At 35.8% G+C, this 22,884-nt stretch overlaps 1 protein-coding gene across 18 annotated transcripts in view; it reads left to right on the plus strand.

Annotated features, from left to right (window-relative positions):
- The window catches only part of ATF2 (activating transcription factor 2), a 51,746-nt gene that overhangs the window by 22,709 nt on the left and 6,153 nt on the right, over positions 1–22,884 (plus strand). For 15 of the 18 annotated variants that reach the window (NM_001396507.1, NM_204904.2, NM_001396510.1 and 12 more), the window contains 6 exons: positions 742–920; positions 1,214–1,328; positions 1,494–1,580; positions 10,724–10,873; positions 11,867–12,073; positions 18,478–18,583. In NM_001396507.1, coding sequence (NP_001383436.1) covers positions 742–920; positions 1,214–1,328; positions 1,494–1,580; positions 10,724–10,873; positions 11,867–12,073; positions 18,478–18,583 — 844 coding nt within the window. The remainder of the gene's footprint in view (positions 1–741; positions 921–1,213; positions 1,329–1,493; positions 1,581–10,723; positions 10,874–11,866; positions 12,074–18,477; positions 18,584–22,884) is intronic. The other 3 variants (NM_001396506.1, XM_046943433.1, XM_046943434.1) reach the window with 1 other exon arrangement.

The raw sequence follows: 22,884 nt of genomic DNA on the forward strand, positions 1-22,884 counted from the left end.
TGAGAAGGAAGGCATTGGTTTCGGTAAGGCCTTTCTGGTTTCACTGGGTTCCTTGTACTGTGTTCAGTTCAAAATATGTGTTACCTGATTGCTAAGCTAAGGATTGCAATGAGTTGTGTCTACTGTCTAGTTGTAGCTAAGGAGATTCAATTCCTGTGCTCAGATCATTTTCTCTGTATCAGCATACCCAAATATTTTGCAAAGCTATCTGTATAACATTCCATGGAGTTGTTACTGCATAACACTCTGTTTATAAAGCATATATACAGGTGTAAAGGATCATACATTGTTTATTTTCTTTTTACTAGAAAATAAACCTATTTTGTTTTAGTTTAAATATGCAACAATAGACTGCATTTGAAATGTTCATAAGGACACCATGAAATGTTTTCTGATTTGTGTGGGTACGATGGTGCAGATATATGCAGCACCATGGGTTTCTTGGTATAAAAATATTTAACTAATAATCAGATTTGATCGGATATTAATAGTAACCTTATCATAAATTGAGCCAGGATTGGTCATAAAACTAAAATAACACTGGAATAATTTCATTTTAGTGATTGAAATAATTAATCTGAAGATTAAAAAAAATTTTTTTAAGGTATGACTGATTCTTCTTGCTGATTCAGATGTTAGAGAACTTCTGATGTGTTCTGTTGAATTATTTTCCTTTTGTGATCTGAATTAATGGTGTATAACGGTATTTTACAAACTGATTGATCTTTGGTTTCTCCTCAGGAAGTGTCCCTGCAGCAGACTGCACAGCCCACATCAACAATAGTTCGTCCAGCATCGCTACAGGTTCCTAACGTACTACTTACAAGTTCTGACTCAAGTGTTATTATTCAGCAGGCAATACCATCACCAACGTCTAGTACTGTTATTACCCAGGCTCCATCCTCTAACAGACCAATAGTGTAAGTTACATAAATCTTGATGTAATGGTTTGTTAACGGATTCTGAAAAGATTGTCTTTTTAACTGTCAGTTACTGTTTCTTTGGTTATTTATACAACTTTGAGATGCTTGGGTGAAAGTGGTGCTTCACTACACGTGAAATACTATTCCGTGTTCTTCACATCACCAAGTTCATATTTTTAATGTCTAAATATTACATTATAACTGTTCGTATACCTATGTATTTATACAATGTATAAGCTTTTTCTCTTTTCTGGATAAGTTTTCTCTAATACACGTAATTCCTTTTTCAGTCCAGTTCCAGGCCCGTTTCCTCTGCTGTTACATCTTCCTAATGGACAAACCATGCCTGTTGCTATTCCTGCATCTATTACAAATTCCAACGTGCATGTCCCTGCTGCAGTTCCAGTAAGTAAGCGTGATGTTATATTAATTTGAAGGTGTAGCAGGTTTGCATAAGTGCAGCATAGAACTTGAAACAGCTGTTTTGGTTTCAGAGGGTAGTGGTGTCATATAATCTGTATTATGATAACATACTCAGGCTTTCTTCATTTTTATACTTTATCTGGTCAGCTTGTTAGACCTGTCACCATGGTGCCTAGTATCCCAGGAATCCCAGGGCCTTCCTCCCCACAGCCAGTGCAGTCTGAGGCTAAATTGGTAAGTGAAAAACTCCATTTTTCCTCAAGAAGACTAACTTGAGAAATTAAATTTTGTTGCTTTTTAGAATGGCTTTAGTTTTCTTTTGTTGGTCTAAAATCTGCAACTGCAAATTTAATGACATAGAATAATAGTTGCATTTGGATTATAATTATTTTAAATTCCAGTGTATGTCATACTTTTAAATGGTCTTCAAATGAACTCTTTCTTGCTTCTTGTATTGGAGGATAGGAAATGTTAGTAGTTCGAAGAAAGACAGGTATAGTAGCTTGTCAGTGGTGAACATCACCTTCAGAGAAGCAGAATGTAGTTCTTCATAAAAGATGTGATGTTTCTTGGTTTAAGAAAAAAAAAAGACTAGGAAAAGAAAGCGTTGCATTAACAGTGTTTTCAGAATCTCAAATATAGCCCAGTTGACAATTTTTTTTGGTGATCTGCATTACTGACATACTTAAGAAGTTGTATTGTGTGTTTTCTGATGTGTGTGGGCTGTTGTGTTAAGGGAGTATTATGTGGGGAAGTTGTGAGTAAAACAGGCTAAGATTTAAAAAGAAAAAAATTAGTTATCATGTTATGGTGGTAGTTTGAATTAACTTAAAAAAAAAACATCAGTTGCTTTGCTGTTTTTTCTGGCTTATCTTACTGCCCCAACTGTTTTAAAAACATATTATTTAACATAATGAACCCACTTACATAGGTATCAACAGAAATGCGAGTTGCTTTTGTCTTGTGAAGTAGTATTCCTCTTTTGAGGAACTAAAAAGAATCAAGAACACCTGCTACATTTTTTTTTGTATTTTGTACAGCAATATTGTTGAGTGGGAGGATTATCTTAACATTTTTTGTCTTATTTCTCTTTGCCTTTTCTTACCCATTCTCTCTTCCCAAACTTTTCCTAGTTCTGTCATGTTATCCTTTCAGTTTCATTAAAGCCGTGTAGGGAGGGACAGAAAGGTTAAAAGTCTCTTTCCGTGCATCCTTATCCCTCTAGGAATGGAATCATGGAATCACAGAATTGTTTGGCTGGGAAGGGATCTTAAAGCCCATTCGATTCCATATGTGGGCGGGGTCACTACCCACCAGATCAGAGCCCAGGCCCCTATCCAACCTGGCCTTGGACACCTCCAAGGATGGGGCATGCAGAACCGCTCTGGGCAGCCTCTTGTACCACCCTCTCAGTAAAGAATTTCTTCATAACATCTAACCTAAATCTGCCTTCTTTTTGGTTAAAGAATTTGCCCTTGACTTACTACATCAGACCATGTAAAAAGTTGCTTTCCCTCTGTTTATAAGCTCCCTTTAATAACTTGAATACTCTTTTCCATGCTGAACAAACCAAGCTCCCTCAACCTCTCTTAGAAGGAAAAGTACTCCGGCCCTCTGTTAATCTTTGTGTCCTATTCTCTACCTGCTTCAACAGCTCTTCTTCTTTCTTGTGATGGGGGCCCCAGGCCTGGTAATAACTTCAGTGTAACCAGGTCTGATGGGATGAATTTTATCTTAAATATAGTAGAGAAGAAGGTAAAAAAGTGTAAATGAGATTTGTTTTTCCCCACAGATATTGGAAATTTATAGTTAGTAGGAGACTCAAGTTTTAAGTTTTGCTTTGTGAAATAAGGATAAATTATTACCTAATATGTATTTCTTACTGTTGGGCAGGAAATTAGGTTCTTAAGGAGATTACTCTTGAGTGATCTGTCCTTATGAAGCTTTAAAGCAGGGAAGAAAATACACGTATGTAGTGAACATTTTGATCTCACACAGGAAGAAGCAATCTCTTGGATGCAAAGAAAAACAAAGATCATTAGACTTAAAATTTAACAGTCTCATTAGTCTTCTCGTTAGAATTTAGCTAATATATGCACTTCAGTGATTGCCTATCTTTTTTTTAAATGAGCCTGTAAAAAGTATATTTGCAGTTATTTCTTCTTTCTTTCCTTGTTTCCTAATACAAAGCATGAGCAGAATTCAAGAATATCAGAATTATGTATATTTCTTATGCTCATTTACTTTTATGTAGTGCCTACTCACAAAAATAAAAACCTTAATTTCTTATCACTCCTCAAGTAAAGGCAACTTAATGAGAATTTTAACGTTGATGCAGAAAAGCTTACAAAAGGAAGACAAACTTACTATGCCATGTGATGCATTGTTGACAGATACATTATGGTTTATTAACTGAAAAGTTCCATTTAATTTTAAAAATCCAAACTTTTTGTGATGCCAAGTACTTTTATTTTAATTTTTTCCTGTATCTCTTAAAAATTATTTTGCTTGCAACAGACCAAATCCTTCAAAGGTATGGTATCAGTTTTCCTTTTCATTTGTGTTCCGGGCTAAGCCACAAGAATTCTTAAATACCTATTTTTACAACTACTTGTTTTCTTTTTACTTTATTGGTAGTTCTACTGGAAGGTGAAATATAAGCTTTTCTATTGAGTTAAATTTTATAACTGATCAAATGATGTATGTTTCATCTACTAACAGTAGACTGCAATTTATGGACTTACTGGTATGCTTAAATAAGCAGAAGACAGGGAACAGTTCCTGCATCTTTTTTGTACTGTATCCACTTCTCTGGGATGAAGCCTGTCAGCCTGATATTCTTACTGTATTTTAAATGCAATACTGAATGAAGGGGGACAGCTGTGATGTTGCTCTCTCAGCAATCAGGACATAGGAGTCAGGTTTTTTATAGATCTTTGCAATTCTCTTATCTGTTGGGTTTTTTCTTTTTAAATTATTTATTAGTTGGAGGTTTTTTTGTTCTTTACAGACAAATATTGCAGTCTCAGATATTTTTTCATACTGCATTACAAAATGTAGGTACACAATATGTAGCACATATTTTAAAAAACTAAATGCTCAGATGTCTAACTAATATTGCATCTGCTCTGCAGATATTAAGGTAAGTTTTACAATGTGTGAGTTGCAAAGCAGATAAGATAAAAGCCATGAGTTGTAGAACGGGAGTTCATGTGTTTAATGCAACTCCAGAGGGTTTTGTCGTGTACGCTTTTGGCCATAATTGTTTAAATCATTTATTTAAAAGACCTTGGTTTCCTAATGCAGTAGTCTGCTTTTTTCTACTGTCCATATGTATGACGATGCTATTGTGAGGTTTTCTTAAGGCAGATCTACCTGCTTCAGGGATTCTGGGTTAAATTCTTGCAGAAATGTTAGAAGCAGCTTTTTCACATGAAGATGCGATAGCCTTGTATCGCAGAACTATACCAAGTACAGAGCTGTCTCGCGTAGCAGACACAACTCTGTACGTTTTAGATTAAATACTTGGCACAAAGCAAGGTGGGAACCAGGCGCTTCCCTTCATTTTTACTTTGTGCCTTTCTTTACTGAGGTCATTTCTGCCATTCTTTTTTTTTTTGCATGGCGTTTCAAGGAGCTGAGATATGTTAGAGTACGATCAGGAAGCGTGTTGTGCTCTGATTTCATTCCTCATCTCAATTCTTCATTTCTCTCTTAAATGTTTACAAAAGGCTACTGTTACGGATATCTGTATTTTTTCCTTAAAATGAAGGTGAGAACTTTGAGCTTTAAAAAATATATTTTTGTATTTGTGTTTTTGTTATTTTTAATGATTGTAGAGGTTTGGTATTTAAATATTAACCTAAAATTTATTATTTAACTTAATTTCTACTGATTGATGTAAAACATGCAAATTTTCTTATTATTTGATGAATATCTATTTTGATGAACTACTTATGAGCTGCATATATCAAATTGTATATACAACATCATACATTTATTTGTATAAAATCATGAGTGAACTACGGTAAAAACAAGTTGAGTTTCTGATTTCTAAAAGCTAAAGACTAATATAACTTGAAGAAGTCTTGTTTCATAATGGGCGTAGGATGCCTTCCTGGAGCACAATTAAGGTTTTCCTTCAGCTGTCTTAGGAGATATAACCCTTAAGAGACCTAATACAGTTGCTGAGTAACTCCCCCTCTCCACCCCAGAAATGGACAGCTTTTCAAAGTCAGTTTCCAAGTGGGCTCTCTTTGTATTGCCGTGTCCCAGCTTAGTGCACGATAATCTGAACTATATTTGATAAAAGTTTTCAATCTGATACCAGAGTCCTTCAGAATGACAGTTCTGATTTTTCGTGTGAAGAGAGTTACTGAGTCATCACTTTGAGAGCACTGTTCTCTCTGTTAAAGTTGCTGGGCATTAAATAAGCATATGAATTCTATGGAGGGACAGCCACGTATGAAAACAGGTTCACTGAGTGAAATAGCAACAGTAGAAAATCAACCAACTACAAGTAATACAACTGCAAAGCAGATAAGATAAAAGCCATGAGACAAAAATGTTATATTGTCTATGTAATGATCCACATCCTTACAGTTGGTGACCTTGTTGCATACTGTTCTCAACTCAAACAGCTAAAATTTAGTGGACGAAGAATGTGTTAAGTACAGTCTTACTTGTCTGCTTGATCACTGAAACCTATACATTGTTACATATATAATGCTATATATGTTTCAGTGCTACGAGATAATTGTATGCAATTGGATTGCATTTTTATTTTACTGTAGCAAACACATGTTCCATTCACACCAGTAGCAAGCACTGTTACTGCAGTTTGGAATATGATTGGAACCCCTAACTCTTGTTGCTTGCAGAATTGATTGAGATATGACTAGAGATTTCATTCAAGCACAACCTTTTGTCTTCCGCTGGTATTCTTCTGAATGCATCCTTGTAAATGTACTGGGAGTGACAGTACGAATGAAAATGGGTTTTACATTTCTGCAGCGCACTTAATATAAATTGTCCACTTTGATGGCATGATTTCATATTTGTTGTGCTGAGGAAACTAAATGCTACATAGTTTAGTAAAATAAAATGTACAGATTAGCCTTGTAATATTTTAGGGAGGATTAGAATTATATGTAATAGCTGTTACAAAAACAAGCTTCTCAGGTAAAGGGTGCTCAGGAGTTAACAAGATGGTGCTTAAAGGTTCCTTCCAACGCAGACCATTCTATGATAAGAATTCGTAATTCTAAGTCCTGCATAGTTGCTTCTGATGTGTTTGTGAAAAGATTTGAAACTGTATGCTGCAGAGATTAAATCTGAGCCGGGAGCTGTTCCTAGTTGTAATGCATCCCTTTTTCCTGAGTGTGTGTGGATTGTGGCTGCAAACGTAATGCTCGTACCCTTCTGCACGGGTTGCAGAAGTTTCTCAGTGAACAAAAAGTTGTTCTAACTTTTACACTGAACGATCCCTCTGCCTCCTCCCCCTTCCCATGTAAAATCTTTTGTCACAAACTGAGAAATACCTTGCACACAGTGGGCGGCCAGTGGGCTTTCTGCAGGAGGCTTCTACTGAGAATTGACAGGGCAGCTTGGCAAATGTTCAGAAGCCTGCATTAACTTGCTTGAGCCCGGCATGGGACCCTGTGTTCAGCAGAATTCTTCTGACCTGTCTCTCTGCATGCCGAGCTAATCAGCAAACACCTAATGAGCCTACTCTAAAGAAACAGACCCTCTCACAACCTACTTCATTTTCATATGTTCTCTGGGGGTGGAGAGACAAGTCTTCATAAGGACTGATGATGCTGCAAAGACCACAATAATGATAATTAACTTGCTGAATTTAGAAGATTATGCTGTTAATTAGTTGCAAAATAAAGATAAGTAATAGAGCAGCAGATGGTAGGATAACACCCAGGAGAAGGAGGGTTATTACTCTGATGAGCTTTTGTGGCAGATATGAAATATGGATCTGAGTTTTTCATGAATTGTTTCTGGAGAATAGTATCTTGTTTCCGTGAGCTCATGATGGAATGATCTAGTCCTACCAAATTTTGACAAATGTGGTGAGGATTTGTTTTCAAAGTTATCCATGAACAATAAAACCTTGCGCTAATGAAGACTTTAAAAGCTACTTAGTTATTTGAAAATACCACTTTTGGGTTGCCCCTAATAAGAAAAAAATGTTAAACCCAGTTTTTTTTATCAACTTTTCCCACACGTTAATGCTGATGTATATTTATGCTAATATTTGTTTCAATATACTGGAATTTTCAAACTGAGATTCCCAAGATTCCCATAGTCTTTGATGTCTCACTATTCACAGGAAGTACAACATCCACAGTGTTCTGTTCCAGCATTACCTTCTGAGATACGAAATGCTTAAATTGGATATCCTTGGGAGAATGTGTAATAATACTTTTCATGTTATTTCTCACTTTTTTGACAGTTCTAATCATAACTATTATTTCAACTTTGAAACTGTGATATAAAGCCAAAGCCAATGATTTTGCATTTCTTTTCCCAAAAGCCTCTGATTTGATTTAACAATGTAATTTTAAAAAGAAATTTACTTACTTACAAACATACAAAACAATAATAATTTAATGTTAGCATTACAATATAGAAAGCCCTGCTTTATTTGTATATCCCTATGCTTATGTGTTTAAGTAGTAATTTAGTATTTACTTTACTTTGTCCATTTTCAAATTAAATAGACAACATACTAATGTGATAGTTTAACTTCGTGAGTATGTCTGTAACACAGAAATGAAGAGTTACAGTATGAACCTAGACAATAAGTTATTTGCCTTATGTGAAAAAACAGCAAAAAAGCAAACAACGGAAGTCAAAACCCACCCAAATACTAATTACTTTTATTTAATCTCCCAAATTTTCTGAACTTAGCCAGTCTTTCACTAGAGAAGTGGATATGCTAAGTGAAACTTACTTAACTAGCTGGCTTTATGTGAGCGCTGCAAAGCATTTCTAACAGTTCACAGAGTTTTCTGGGGTTTTTTTTTGTGGTGGATGCTTACATCAAAGTTTGCTCATACAGCCACAAACAGAATTGAACAGGCATACTGGCCATTCACATACTATTTAAGTGTTTATGCTACACTGCCATAAGCACTAGAATTTAGCTTGTTGTTGTTGAACTTACATATCCAGACAGTTGAGTTGGATGAAATCTGATCACAGTGGAAGAGGAGAATGCCTCTGTATGGTAAGTTACTATGTTGTGGTTGAATAGTTATTAATGGATGGTAACGCCTGGAACAGTTTGCCCAGCGAAGCTGTGAATGCCCCATCTCTAGAGGTGGGCAAGGCCAGGTTGGATGGGACCCTCAGTATCCTGATGTAGTGGTTTGATTAAGAAGATCATCAAATCAACATTTTTATTTTTATAATTACATCATGGAGTTTGTTTTAGTAGCTCAATTAGAATCAATTAGAAAGTACTTGGGCCATTCTGTTCTTGTTTAACTGGGTGGAGACACAGAGTGAGGTTTTTTTGATAGCTTGTGTTTCCAAGGTGAATTAGGAACATACAAGTTGTCAGTTTACTATTGTAAAGAAGTTAAAAACTACCTAAGAACTACCTAAGGCCTTAGGATTTTCGGAGTACTGTATACATACTAAAAATTGTGGGCATGTTACCTTTAAAAATGGCATCATCGTGCCCCAAAGCCTGCGTCATTATGAGTTACACGCATCGTGTTCAGTCTGTTCCCTTTTCCAATCTATGCTAAATACCAACCAGCATTAAGGAAGTTTTGACAGATCTGTAGACAAACTGGCATCTTATCTCAGTAATTTTACCACAAAAAATCATTCCAGCCCAAAACTTCCTGTCTCTGTGTTTCTGTAGGTTGGCTCTGTTTGTTGTTAAGACTCTTTAGTTAATAATTCAAAAGTCAGATTTTTTGTAATTCGAAGCTACCACAATCCATAGGGAATTTGTGTGCAACTGTTAGTTTTGCAGTGTAAAGCTTTTGAATGTTTTAACTCACATTTTGCTAGTGTATTCTTCATGTATTCTTAAAAAGATGGAAGTACTTGAAAAGTCCCACTTAATGATTCCAGTCCATGGATTATCAGCCAGAAGTAGGCTGTTAGAATCCAACCATTTATCTGATGGAATAATGTATAAAGGTATACGAAGAATGTCCATACCGAGCTGTAGGGGATCGCTTACTTTTTTGTTCTTGAGAAGTGCATTTGGAACTTGAGCGGTCCCTACGTAGGGTGATGTGTGCTGTCACATTCTTTATAGAGCAGTTCCTATTGAAGAGACTACTAAAGAAACTTACTCTGGTGGTAAAGAGAAGTCACGGACTGAAGCTTCTTTAATAGCAAGCCAGCAAAGGAATGTTAGGAGTTTCTCATCCTTCTCAGTTTTCTGTATAGTCTTCAAACAGGATGTCTACTGTTGGTGGTTAGAGGCTATGATCTACTATATAGAGGGTCAATTAGCCGTATCACAGAGATTTTTTGCAGTTTTGGCAGAGGTGGATCTGCCATCTGTTGCTTAAATGTAAAGTAGGAGTCAGAAAATCCTATCAAGGAAGAAGAGAGCTATCACTATATTCCAATGACTTAATCCTGAGAGGCGTTGTATACTGTATGATAGCTGATATGGAGCATCCGTCTGCATGAAAGGATGCAAAATCCTTTGCTTTTTTGGACTGACCAAATGCAGCCTAGCTCCAGCATTTTTGAGACTTTTTCTTAATAATTAGTACTTTATAAATACTTACTTCATATTCCAAACCACCTTGATACAAGAGTTAATTAAAAAGATAATAACTAAATGTTCTTAATATTATACACAAATGTGTTTGGCATAAGGAATGTGAGAAAATTGTTACTGTTATGAAATTGTATACATTTAAAATAAAGACTCAAAATGGAAATATATTAGCCAGCTTCAGACCTACGTATTGCAGCTGAGTACTATACCAGTATTCCTGGCTCTGAATATGTCACTGCAAGTGTAATACAACACCAGTTTCAACAACTATTTCTTCATGACTTTCAAGTCATCTCTTTATGGGAACTGTTCATCACCAGGGAGGTTTTTTGTTTATTTCTTCATGCAGCTTATGGTCCTTTCTGAGATGTTATGATGATTACACGAAGTTATGATTGCAAGTAGATATACGTCTAGATTGCTGGTGAAAGCCTGTGAAAAACAAGTGAAAAAATCCAGTAGTGATAGAGGTGGAGTTCCTGTTTGCCAGGTGGAGTGGAACTAACTAATGTAAACCGTTCATAAGTCCTCAACTTACCATGTGATTATGTAATTATGTTATAGTATTTCCATTATGTTGAGGGGAAAAAGAAGTTTTGTTTTCTTTCAGAGACTGAAAGCAGCCTTGACCCAGCAGCACCCTCAGGTAACAAATGGAGATACTGCCAAGGGACATCCGAGTGGGTTGGTTAGGACTCAGTCAGAAGAGCCGCGACCACAATCACTACAGCAACCTGCAACTTCAACAACTGAAACACCGGTAGGACAACCAAGTGGAAATCTATTTCTTGCCCCATTCCTTGTGACATAAAAACTTCTTTCTTTACTGTTGGTTCACAAAGCAGATGCTAACAAGTACTGTGGAATACTCTCAGAGCTATAAGTTTGAGGGAGAAATGGACTGCTCTGCTGCAATGCTGGCAACATCTTATTAGATACATATATAGTTATGGAGCAGACTGCTTTTTCTAGATGATTACATGTAATTTTGCCAGATTGCTATGTCTGTCCTGTATGTGTTTTGCTGTCATATCAATATTTATGTAGTAATGAGATGTTTATAATGATGCTCTTTCTAAAATGCATTATTCAAGATGATAATTTCAAAATAGGCATTATCTGCCTGTTTAGATTAAAAACTAACTCCTGATTTCTGGAGTGTGCTAACAGGAATTTTTGTAGGAACTGAGAATTATACTGCTGGTTTATATATAATCAAAAAGAACAGCTTACTTTATTTTGCATTTATATTACATCTGTCTACTGTAATTCATATCATAAGCGCTCTTCTGAACTTTTTAGCTGCATCAAGGGTAACACTTGTGTTAATTGCTTTAAGGATCCTTTTTGGGCTTCCACAAGAAGCGTTTCAGTACTGTGTCTTTCTGAGCACTGAAAGGAGGTTAGTGAGGTTAGAAGTGGTAGTCTTCCTGTGGGGTGGCAGGTGAAAACAGGAAACTAAGGAACAAAAGTTCCAAGTCAGACTGGAAGTGCTGCTGGAAGAATTATTTCCAAAGGCGAATCCTGGACAACTGCCGTTCTGCTTCTAAAAAAGCTGTCGGAGAAGCAGTTTCTTAAGGAAATATTTATAGATGACAGTGGAAAGCAGTCACTGTCCCTAAAGAGAAGGCCAGTGAGACAAATGCAAGGTTTATCATAAGACTTCAGTGTGTTTTAGGGTTGTTTCCTAGTGCTCTTAAAAACTTAAGATTATTACACTGATAACTTCTTCAATACTTCTTGCTGTTTTCAGGCATCACCAGCTCAGCCTACACAACAAACACCAAATACAGGTGGTCGGCGAAGAAGAGCTGCTAATGAAGACCCTGATGAAAAACGAAGGAAGTTTCTTGAGCGAAACCGAGCTGCTGCTTCCAGATGCCGACAGAAACGGAAGGTCTGGGTACAGTCATTGGAGAAGAAGGCTGAGGACCTGAGCTCGCTAAATGGCCAGTTACAGGTATACTTCTTATTCCAAGTAAAAATGATTAAATGACTCTTGAACAGTGATTCTGCATCAATGGAACTTAAACTTGGCATAACATCTGAAATGTAAAATACTTCTAAATGATATCTCAGGTCAGAATTGAAAATCCCGTATTGAATTGCGTATTTCAGCAAAGTAAGAATATAAAAGAGTGTTCCGATTTTAAGATGGGTAAACTTAGGATGATTCCCATTTGTCCCTTGTTCCATTTTAAATAACTTCCAGACAGTGATACTAAGTGACTTGATATGTTGGAGTAAAGGCTTAATAGCCTTACCTTAAAAAATGCTTTGGACTTATAGATTTCTATCACAGTCTGAGTTATTTAAATAACGTTTGCTTTTATTTCCTTTGGTTCTTTTTAACTTCACTGTTTTTTCCTTTAAAGTGAATGTAGTGCTCGTGAAAGGTGCCAGATTGACATCACTGGAAACTGAAGGCCTCTTTTGTACACAGAACAGGTACAGCACAGGCAGTGTCAGTGCAAATTTCACCACACTGCTCTCCCAGTGTGCATAACTCTTAGAGGGTGAGATGTATACTGTAAGAGGGTAGTCTAGTGTATATATATTACCAGTTATTTCTCCACACAATCAGAGGTTACCAGTCATTGGAAAATTGTCACGTTGATGCATTTTTTCCCCCTTAAACAATCCATGACCCTTTCATTTAAATTGCTACTACTGCTAAAATATACTTTCTTCATCTTCTACCACAGCACACAAGAATTGGCAGGAAGTATTGTTTCAAAATAAAAAGTCTGAAAGTGTCATTTTAAGAATTATGGAAAGGAAAGCTTGATGTTGTTTTCTAAATGAAGCATTTGTTTAGAAAATGTAATAAAAAGTACTGATATTTTGAACTTTACCTTGTTTCCTTAGAGTTGTTCAGTGAGTCAAATTCACAGATCTTTCCTATTAAAACTCTCGTTTGGTGCTACCAATGAAGATGTCCCAGCTCAACCAACAGAATACTAGAGCATGTTCTATCTTGTAATCAACACTTTAAAAGTATTGGCCACCTCCAGTTTCCTGACTAGAATAGAACAGTGCATTTAGAAGGGATCCACAAAGGTCATTGAGTCCAATTGAGACCAAAGCACCTTATTGATGGTATTATCCAAATGCTTCTTGAACATTGACAGGCATGGAGCACTCACTACAAAGCCTGTTCCAGTGTTTGTCCAACCTTAAAGAAATTTTTCCTAAAAATAAAAAAATATATCTACTCTGTCTTTAAAAATTCTCAGCATCTTCGACTGTGAAATATAAGAAATTCAGAGCTAAGCACATAATGTGAAATTATTATTCATTCTAGAATCACTACCTGACATCATAGCATTGCTTAAATTACTTGCAAATGCATAATCTTCTCATACCTGTTCACAACCTGAGGACTTGACTTTCATGTAGTCATAGCCCTCACTGTAAATCCATTAATTGCAAAATGACATGTAGCACTATAGGTTAAAGAATCCAAGAAACAAGTGAAGGTATAGTATATTTTTCTTATAGGAAGAAAAACAAAGAACAAAAACAATTGGCTGTATTTTAGTTTTCTTAATGAAAATGGTTTTTGGTAAGATATGAACTACCTTTAACTTGTACATGTCCATTTTTATAGTTGAAAGCTGTGAAAGTACCATGTTTACATTGGTAATAAATTGTCATGGTTCGAAACCAATAATGAAAGTTGTCATACAGCTACGTATATATGCACACACACCTTATTTACTGTAGCTGCTGCTATAAGAGTGACATTAGTACAGAATAACATAGTAGTCTTCTGTTTATTACAGCAATCCTAGTTTTGTTCTGTGCACGTTCAAACATCCATATAACAGATAAAGTGTAGAATCAGACTTGTTTGCAGATATGTTAATAAAAATAACACATCCATATAAAGGCATGCAAATATACTACCTGATGATGATGAAGTGCCCCATAGCAGCAGTAATGGTACAGGAAAAAAAAATTAAAAAGCTTTGTCTCATTGAGAAGGCCACAGGTTTTCTCTTCTTTAAGAGCTGCAGTTTTTCTTAATAGCTGTTTGTAGCACGATGTGGTTCTTGGTAGAAATAAAATTAAGAATGAGAATAGAATCTGAAGTCAGAAATGAAATCAAGTTTTACACTTTGTTTTATGGCAAATGCTAAAGCATATTTCATCCTAGGATTTTGTCAGTGATCTTAATGTCTCCTAAACTATTAGTGTAACTGTGGCTGCCCATGTAAAATATTGTTGTATTTATTTGTGTGCATTGCTTAGACCTATAGTCACATCTAAATCTTGATTGTGGTTTTTAACTATTTGTTTACATATCTGGAATCCAGAACATTTCCAGATTTCCAAGCAGTAATTCTGTAATAATTCAAGAAAAAGCAATTCCTTACTTTGCCAAAAGTGAAACTGTTAACTGTGAAGAACAGACTGATTTGAAGAGTGTTGAATGTCAGAGAAATAAACTGTTATGTGAAAGCATTCGGCCATCCTGAAGTAATATTTTATTTAATAATCTAACACAGCTCATCAGCATAGTGAGCAGAAATGACCCATGGTTACTTACGTTATATTTGATAGTGAACTTGTTACATTTGGAGTTCTGCCTTAGTACAGCTTTATGGACTGAGTGGTAGGGTTTAGTAGTGCTTGTTTAATATCTAAGTGACCTGCTGAGATGTCATAATTACAAAATTAGGTTAATACCAAAATGACTAGAAATTGCATTGCAGTGCTTCACATAACACTTTCAACTTCTTTCAACACAGTAGTTTTGATGTTATCTTTGTGTGAGAGATTCTTAAGTAAATGTCGTTTTTAAAACTGGGAGCTCTCTAACACCACATACAGATTTGAAGAGCTATAGTTGGTTGATACATATTCTTTTGTTCCAGTTTTCAGCTTTCTGGAGATGAATTTGTGTATGAGAATGTAATTTATTCAAGCTTTTTTTACTGAAACGAAGATTTCAGTGAAATCATGTCAATAACATTTATTAGATTGGCCTTTATCAATCTATACTATGGGCTACGTATGTTATTTCATGCTTCCAACCTTTTGAAATATATTTATTATTTTCTTTTTGTGCTTTCTACTCATATGTTGACTCATTTAATGATCTGAGACTTGTTATACCTTGTTGTTTTGCCTCTGTGCCTGGCCTGAATATGGTATGCTATGTAACACGTTCTTAAGGAGCTACTGACGATGTGTGCCCAGTGGCTGCTGAGAGGTATCTCAGTGATACCAAAGTCCATAGCATGTGTCCTATTTGGTCCCTATCACTTGAAAAACTTCAGAGGACGAAGAATTAGTGAGTTTGTGTTACCTCTGTGTAGTAGAAGAATAGTCTGTCTTCCTTAGGAGGTCTTTTTGAGCTTTAGGAGATGTCCATTATCAGCAGTTGGTGGTTTGTACTAGTGCTACAGAAGCTGCTTTAGGAAGGCTATGTAAAAAATAAATGCACAATCCATTATCCCCAAAAGTGCCACGTCTGCCTGTCTCGGGCAGTAGGCCTGGTAAATATACCTCACAAATGCTGCCCAGCACCCTGCTTAGTAAGGGTTAATCTGGTCCCATTGTTACACATGCGTTTTGAATGCAGGGAAAATAGGCAGATGCAGAAGAACATATTGTACACAGTGCAATATACCGTGACGTACAGAAGGGAAAATATCTTTTGAGAAATGGAATACAGGTGGAAATAGATGTGCTTTCCTCCCCAATCCTGCTTTCCCATGTTAGCATGCTTTTGAAATGTGTAAACATAAAAATTCTTCAAGGTAGTATATGAGGTATATTTCATGCTTGTTTAAAGAAACACTCATACCTGCTCTTGACTTGATAAATGAAGGGGGCTGTTCATCTTCAGTGTGCAAGAAGTCTCAGTCTTTCTTCGTGCCAACTGTTGAATTGTTTGTTCTGTGTGTTTCTTCTTGTTAGCCTATTTTCCATAAAGACCACCTGTTAACATGACCTGAGGTTAATATATTTTGAAAGAGCTGGAAGGATGTCATATTGTCAGATGCATGATAAGAAAACTGCAAGGTATATAGAAGTTGATTCTAACAACCTGCTTTTATTATCAGTCCAAAGTGGCTCTTACTAGTAGCATGTAAATGGCAGCTATTGATTTGTCTTTCCTTCATATTCCACATACCAAGTGTGTCTGGGACTTATTCTCTTCTACTTTTGGGAATGGTTTGTAAATGGAATATGATGCTATTGGCTCAGTGTTGATGTTACTAACAGTGCTAGCTATGTTTTCAGGGAGTATGCCTCAAGTTATTAATTTAGTATAGGAACTCTTTTTTTTTTTTTAATCTGCTTTAAAATAAAGTCTTTGCTTTTTTTCATTTCTTTTAGCAAGGCACTGCCTTTTCAACTCTTTTTCATGAATACTAGATTTATTTACGCTGGTAAACAGCTGCTTCATTTTTATATACACTGTTTATGTATAAAATGCTTCCTTAAATGGGGGAGATGAAAGTAGAAACTTTCTGAATACTTTTTCCTGGTTTGATCATTTATTTTGCCAACGTTCCTTTAAACTAACAGAAGTATGATTCATGTTCTTGGACATTGCTGCTGCTTTACATTATCAAGAAATGTCTCAAAACTGCATCAGCACTTTTCTGTATCAATTCTGTGCAGCTGCCTGCTTGGCATCCAGACACATGGATCCTCAGTAAATAACATGGTGAACTAAGAGAACTGAAAGCTGGAGGCACAAATAGAGTGCTCTCTTAACAGCCCAGGATTTCAGGACATACAATTCCAGATGGTAGAGCTTTAGTAGGTGTTGTGTTTTTTTCTTTTTTCATTGTAAGCTTTTTCTTTGAAATCACAGTTCTTTTTTTTTATTAGAAACATCAGTGAAGTCAAATTTCTCTCTTTCAGCTCTTCTTTTTGTTTTAAAAATTCTGCAAAGGATATTTGGCACAGTGAAATGACTGAACAGAAAATTAGTCCTTACTAATTTTTTAAAGAAGATTTTGTAGATTTAAAATTGGTCTTTGAATTTGAGGGAGAGGGCATAAAGAAAAGCCGTGTCATACAAATCTGACATTTTAGCTACAGTATTTTTAAATTACATTGCCTGGTGTAAGTACACCAAATAAATTCTATTCTTGAATATGTTTTCCTTATTTTAGAATCTCCTCTTCTGACTGGAGTGCCTTAGCTTACATGGACAGATCAACGTTTGCATGGGTTTTCTTTCCCACATAATTTTATTTGTCATCTAATTTTCCTATGTTTGCTTTTCTTTAAGTTGCTTCCAAATGTATAAACATGTGCATTCATGGGTAATATATATTTTACTGATGTGCGCGGATTTGTATGGTTTAAATAACTCCAAGTATTTCACATCAGTGAAAAGCACTTACATTTAAAATAAACTAACCCCTGACAAGATATCACATATCAGGGTGTGAGGCTCATAAAGCATTGCAGATAACCGGAGTCTGTAGATACCTACCGGTTTTTCTAATGTTCTAAGTGAAAATCAATCTCTCACCATGCCACACTGTTCTTAATTTGGAGTGTCAATGTAGTTATGTACTGTTTCTCATTCATAGATATCAAGTTCTTTTACAGGGAAGGTAAGTATCATTGTCCTCCATCTTACAAATGGGGAAATTGAAGCACAAAGAAGAAAAATGACCTTCTTCAAGGTCACCCAGTAGTAGAAAGGGACAGCCTGGGAAAACGAGCGCTCTCACTAGATTCTGCAAGTGCTGTCTCCTAGATTACGCTCCACTTCAGCAGTATAGACTGACACTTCAGGTTTTGTCATCATTCTTAATTATTCCTTCCTACAATACTTGGTTTATACGTGATTGTTAAGGGGAGATGTGAAAAACAACAGACAGTTTCTAGATTATTTTCCATTACGTGAGACTTTTGAAGTCCAAGTACAAATATAGTTCCCAAAATCAATGCGGCATAGGCTTACTTAAAAAAAAAAATACATGTATTATTGACTGTGGCATCTGTTGAATGTGAGTAGCTAAAGGTGGATTTACTCTGATGAGAATTCGTAAAACTCAGTAGGAGAGTCTTACAGTAGCTGGATCATGTGAATGAGAATATATGTAGACTCTGCATCTGCAAACTGAATAACATGTTGTATTTTCCATGAAAGTGTTTCCTAATTTAAGAAAATCATCAAGTAAAGTTAGTCAAGCTTCAGATAAGATTTGAGTATTGTAAGATGAAAGAAATGCATACATTTTTGCTATACATACACCGAATGGAAAATTCTTGTATTTCATTTACTCTTAAATGAACAACTGAAAATCCTATAAAACTGAATACTTACCTTCAAAATGCGTGTAGTTTGAGCCTGGTAAAGTACATAACTTTCTTCTCCTTTAGAATGAAGTCACCCTGCTGAGAAATGAAGTGGCACAGCTGAAACAGCTTCTTCTGGCTCATAAAGATTGCCCTGTAACCGCCATGCAGAAGAAATCTGGCTATCATAGTGAGTAATGTTCCATTACCTATAGCCTTAGTCTGCGTCAGTGAAATACTGCCTAAGTGAACTGAATCAACATTAAAAATAAGAAGTGCGGTTCTAATATTACACTGAAGATTTTTTTTTTTAATCTCAAAGGTTATTATAAGGCAGGAATGAATATGGACTATTCAGGAATATATATTTTAAGTCCTCTCAGTTGAATTGTTGTATATCATTGAGGGTTTTATGTTGGTTTAATAAATGCATATGGTAATTAGCATATATGAACTGTAGGCTACTGCACTTGCTTTGGAAAATATAATTAAAGTATTAAGAGCACATGATAAAGCATTTTTGTGTGCTTTATCTTAACCGTGTACAGAGAAAGGTCCTCGTGGGTTTTTTCTTTATCGTAATGAGATTTCAGAAAAGGTAATACAACAGCTGTCCTCGTTTACCATAACATCCAGGATCAGTCAAGCCGTTAAAGTAATCAGATGCAGGTTTGTGCCTCCTACTGTACAATATCTTCTAGGTTGTTTTGATTTCCACGTTAAACAACCTCTTTTAACGGGGTATTTTAAAAAGGGAATACCAAGTGCTTCAGTTAGCGTTTATTTTCTAATACACATTTTTACTGAAAGTTGCTCATTTGATTTTTATCCTTCCAGCATTTTAAAGGTTAATTATGCTTTCCTGACTCGTAACTTCATTTTTGGATATGATACGCAGTGCCAGAACCAGCTGCTGCTGCTGTAGAATAAATGGCCAATTTTGTCCATTGTACACAAATTTGTTACAAATAACTGAGCCGGGAATGCATTAGGCAACATTCATAATATATAACCCACAGCTTTCGTTTTTATGATTTAGTGATATTTCAGGATATTTGTAAATGTGAAGATTGTTTCTGCCATATGTAGCCACTTCATTTTAATTTGCCAGTGTCAGTAATTCAGGAGAATAAAGGAACATTTTGTATTGCATGCAAACAGATCCTCAGGTGCTTGCGATAAAACTTAATGGCCACCATCTTTACTTGTAGTCATTGTAAGCAGTTTCATCAGAATGGGCAATATTTTTTAATTTAAAAGATTCAGGAGATTTAGCAACTCTCTCTTGCCACGTATATTTAGAATACTGATTTTGTCAGTTTTGAGCTTATAAATCTTGGTCCTTTGATCTCCAGTCATTTTGACAAGACAGAAAATAGCATCTTGGAGCAAATTGGAGCAGTATGGAAATATGTTTGGGGTTTATATTAACAATGATTGCTGCAGGGATGAGGCCATTATGGCTCCCATCTGACAGCACACCATAATTTCATACAGAAGCTACTAGGGGATAACATTATGCATGAAAGATGTTCTGGGGAAAAAAAAAAAAAAAAACAACCTAACAATCCCCTCCCCCAAACCCCAAAAAGAGCAGCAACTGTAGGTTTCTTCAATTTTGATGTTTTAAGCGTACATGTTGAAATATTTTTGATGTAAATTCGGGAATATAAGTCTTAAACTGGCGAGCTAATTAGATGCTAAGGATTTCTTTCTTGAAATACTGATGACAGACTTTTTAGTAATGCTGTATGTTTTCTGCCCTCTGAAAAAGGATTATAAGATTCCTGATTTACTAAAGAAAACAAAATGAATATGTACTACAACAATAATCAGTGGAAAAAGACTACACTTCAGAAAAAAACTAATAATAGGACAAAGACAGGCAGCATAGCTCACTCACATTCTTTTGGATTTTTTTTGTTTGTCTTACTTCAGTTGTGTGTTTTAATTTTTTTGAAAGCCAGCATTCAGCACAAAGGATGGTTGTAATGACATCCCTCTGACAGAATGTTGTCACATCATCTTCGTGTGAATACTGTTAGGAAAACATGTTGGCTAACTGATTTACCCACAGTATAATTTATGGGTGGAAAAATAGTTTCAGCTAACATACATGTTCATGAAAACAGGGTTGACAAAGTATTTTTAAATAAACATATTACGTACGTGGAGTCATGTAAGTTCGATTGCTTAAGAATGTATTGAGTGGTTTAACAGTACCTCTGTGGAAGAAACTGAAGACACCTGATTACAGTGCTCCTGCAGTGCTGAGTATTGTGCAACGCTTAGATGGTGCTACTTTATATCAGGGAGACTGTATTTTAACAGTTAGGCCCACAATCTAATAGGGTTTCACTTATGATGCAGTATAGGCAGAAATAACCTATTGCTTCACAGGATGTTTTTGACACCCACTTACATATCTTATAAGATCCTTTGGATTTTCCAGGCACATTTTTTCCTTTTTGCCTCAGGGCAAGTGAGGAAAGGGTAACAGTGAAGATAATCCTTCTCTGAAAATTGTTCTTGAAGTCATATTTTCATTATTTAAAAAGTCCTGTGCCTACTTCAAAAAACAAGAGGTCAGGAAAAAAAAATAAAGAATTATTATGATGATGCTTCTTTTACTTCTTCAAAACCAGATTATTTCTAAAAGTTTTCTGCAACATGCAGATATTTTCTATTTTACTTTTTCTGGTCTTGAAGCAGAAAGGTTAAAACTTGTGAAAATAAAATGTCAAAATTCCTGTTGGAGGAAAGAAAAGTTTCAGATATATTTCAAAAGGATGGCATAATCTTCAAGAGCAGTTATACAAAACTGAATGTAAAAGAAGATAAATAGGGACTGTAAGGCAGGTGGTATTAAATGAAATTTTTGTTTATGTTCTTTTTCAAGTTACTTTTAAAGAAAAAGTAGGTGACTAACTAGTTTCTGACCTTGGATAACCCAGACTACTCAGATGTTGCCTACACAAAACAGCCTGTAGGAACAATCCTTCAGTAAACTGTGAATATGCCTTTGCAGTGATGCAGAAAACTCAAGTTTAGAAATGATAGTTTTCCAGTGAGTTCCTCTGTAGTCCCTCTGTAGCTGACAATTACCTTGAGGTTTCCTTCCTAGAGATTATCAGAGGACTAGATCTGGATATGGGAAATATCGTTTGGGTTTTTATTCTGAAGTTGCAACTCCCTCTTTGCTTATGTTGCTGATGGCTGCCTGTAAGCAATGGTAAGAAGTAAATAATAGCAAGTTTTGATTACTGTACAAAGGTGCTTTATATATCCTTGTAAGTCTTCTCCTTGTTCTATTTGGTTTTGTCTGTAGCTCAGTCCAGCCCACCTTGCGGTCCATTACCAAAATAATTGCTCCTCTTTGTGAGTCAGCCTGTCTAGGAACTGTGTACCCTTAAGGAATGCACATGTGATGTAGGTCTGTGAAGTTTAAACCTTGTAACATGCAGCAAATGTTATTTCTGTAGATTCACTTCTACTTTGGATCTTGCATTTTCCTTGGTTTGAGGCAAAACCCGGGGAGACATTAAGAAGTCCAGGCTCTCTTCTACATTGTTATCTACATTATGATTTTGTTATGTATCAGTTGCATCCTTGAATTTCAACCCTGTGCAAGAAAAATCTCCAGTTTACGGAGAAGTGATGGGGGGGAAATCTGTCTGAATTTAATTTATTTTTCTATTGTTCTTCTGAAAGTCTGTTTCTTAGTTATCCATCTTTGAGCTGAAGATGACAAATCACCTTTGTAATGAGGTTACTTTAAGGACACTCTGTATTCATTGCATAAATTTTCTTGCTTTGTTTTGGTTCTTCAAATGGACTTCTGTGTTCAGTTTTTGACTGCTCTTCCTATTAACTTAGAACTATGAAAGGAATAAAAGCTATTCTTCAGGGTAGCACCTCATTGCAAAGTACTGTTCTGTAGCTACTGCAAGGGCTTACACCTCCAGTCGAAGTCATTACTATAAACAAGTGTTAGGTCTGTATCTCACACAGTCATCTGACTGTTGTAAGCTCCTTGCCACAACCGCAACGTCTGAAAATATCTGAATGACATCCTTCTATCTCTTCACCACAGTATATTCATCTTCTCAACTATACCGAAGTTTCTGTTGTACAGTGGTGGTCATAAGTATTACCCTAACTGGTTCTTCCATTGCAGTTAAGATCATCTTCCAACCAAAATCAGAAAGTCAACTCTTCATGTTCTTTGCAGTTGTGATGCTATTACGAACGTTTATTTTGCATTAAGGGCATATATATTAAAAGCTACAGAACAATGGAAGATCTTCTCTCTGACTGAAAGATGATCATCTTCATTCTCTGTCTCTGGCTTGCAGCATTTAAATCTCATCTTTTTTTTGAGGATAAGGAGGATTCTGCCACCAAGAAAATCAGGGATCAGCAAAAAAGAAAAGATGATTGGAAGGTTGAGATTCATAGAAGAAACAAGTCTCAAGGGGAGTATCAGGTGTG

Source organism: Gallus gallus, chromosome 7 (assembly GCF_016699485.2).
Source record: "Gallus gallus isolate bGalGal1 chromosome 7, bGalGal1.mat.broiler.GRCg7b, whole genome shotgun sequence".
In the NCBI taxonomy this organism is placed as follows: Eukaryota; Metazoa; Chordata; class Aves; order Galliformes; family Phasianidae; genus Gallus; species Gallus gallus.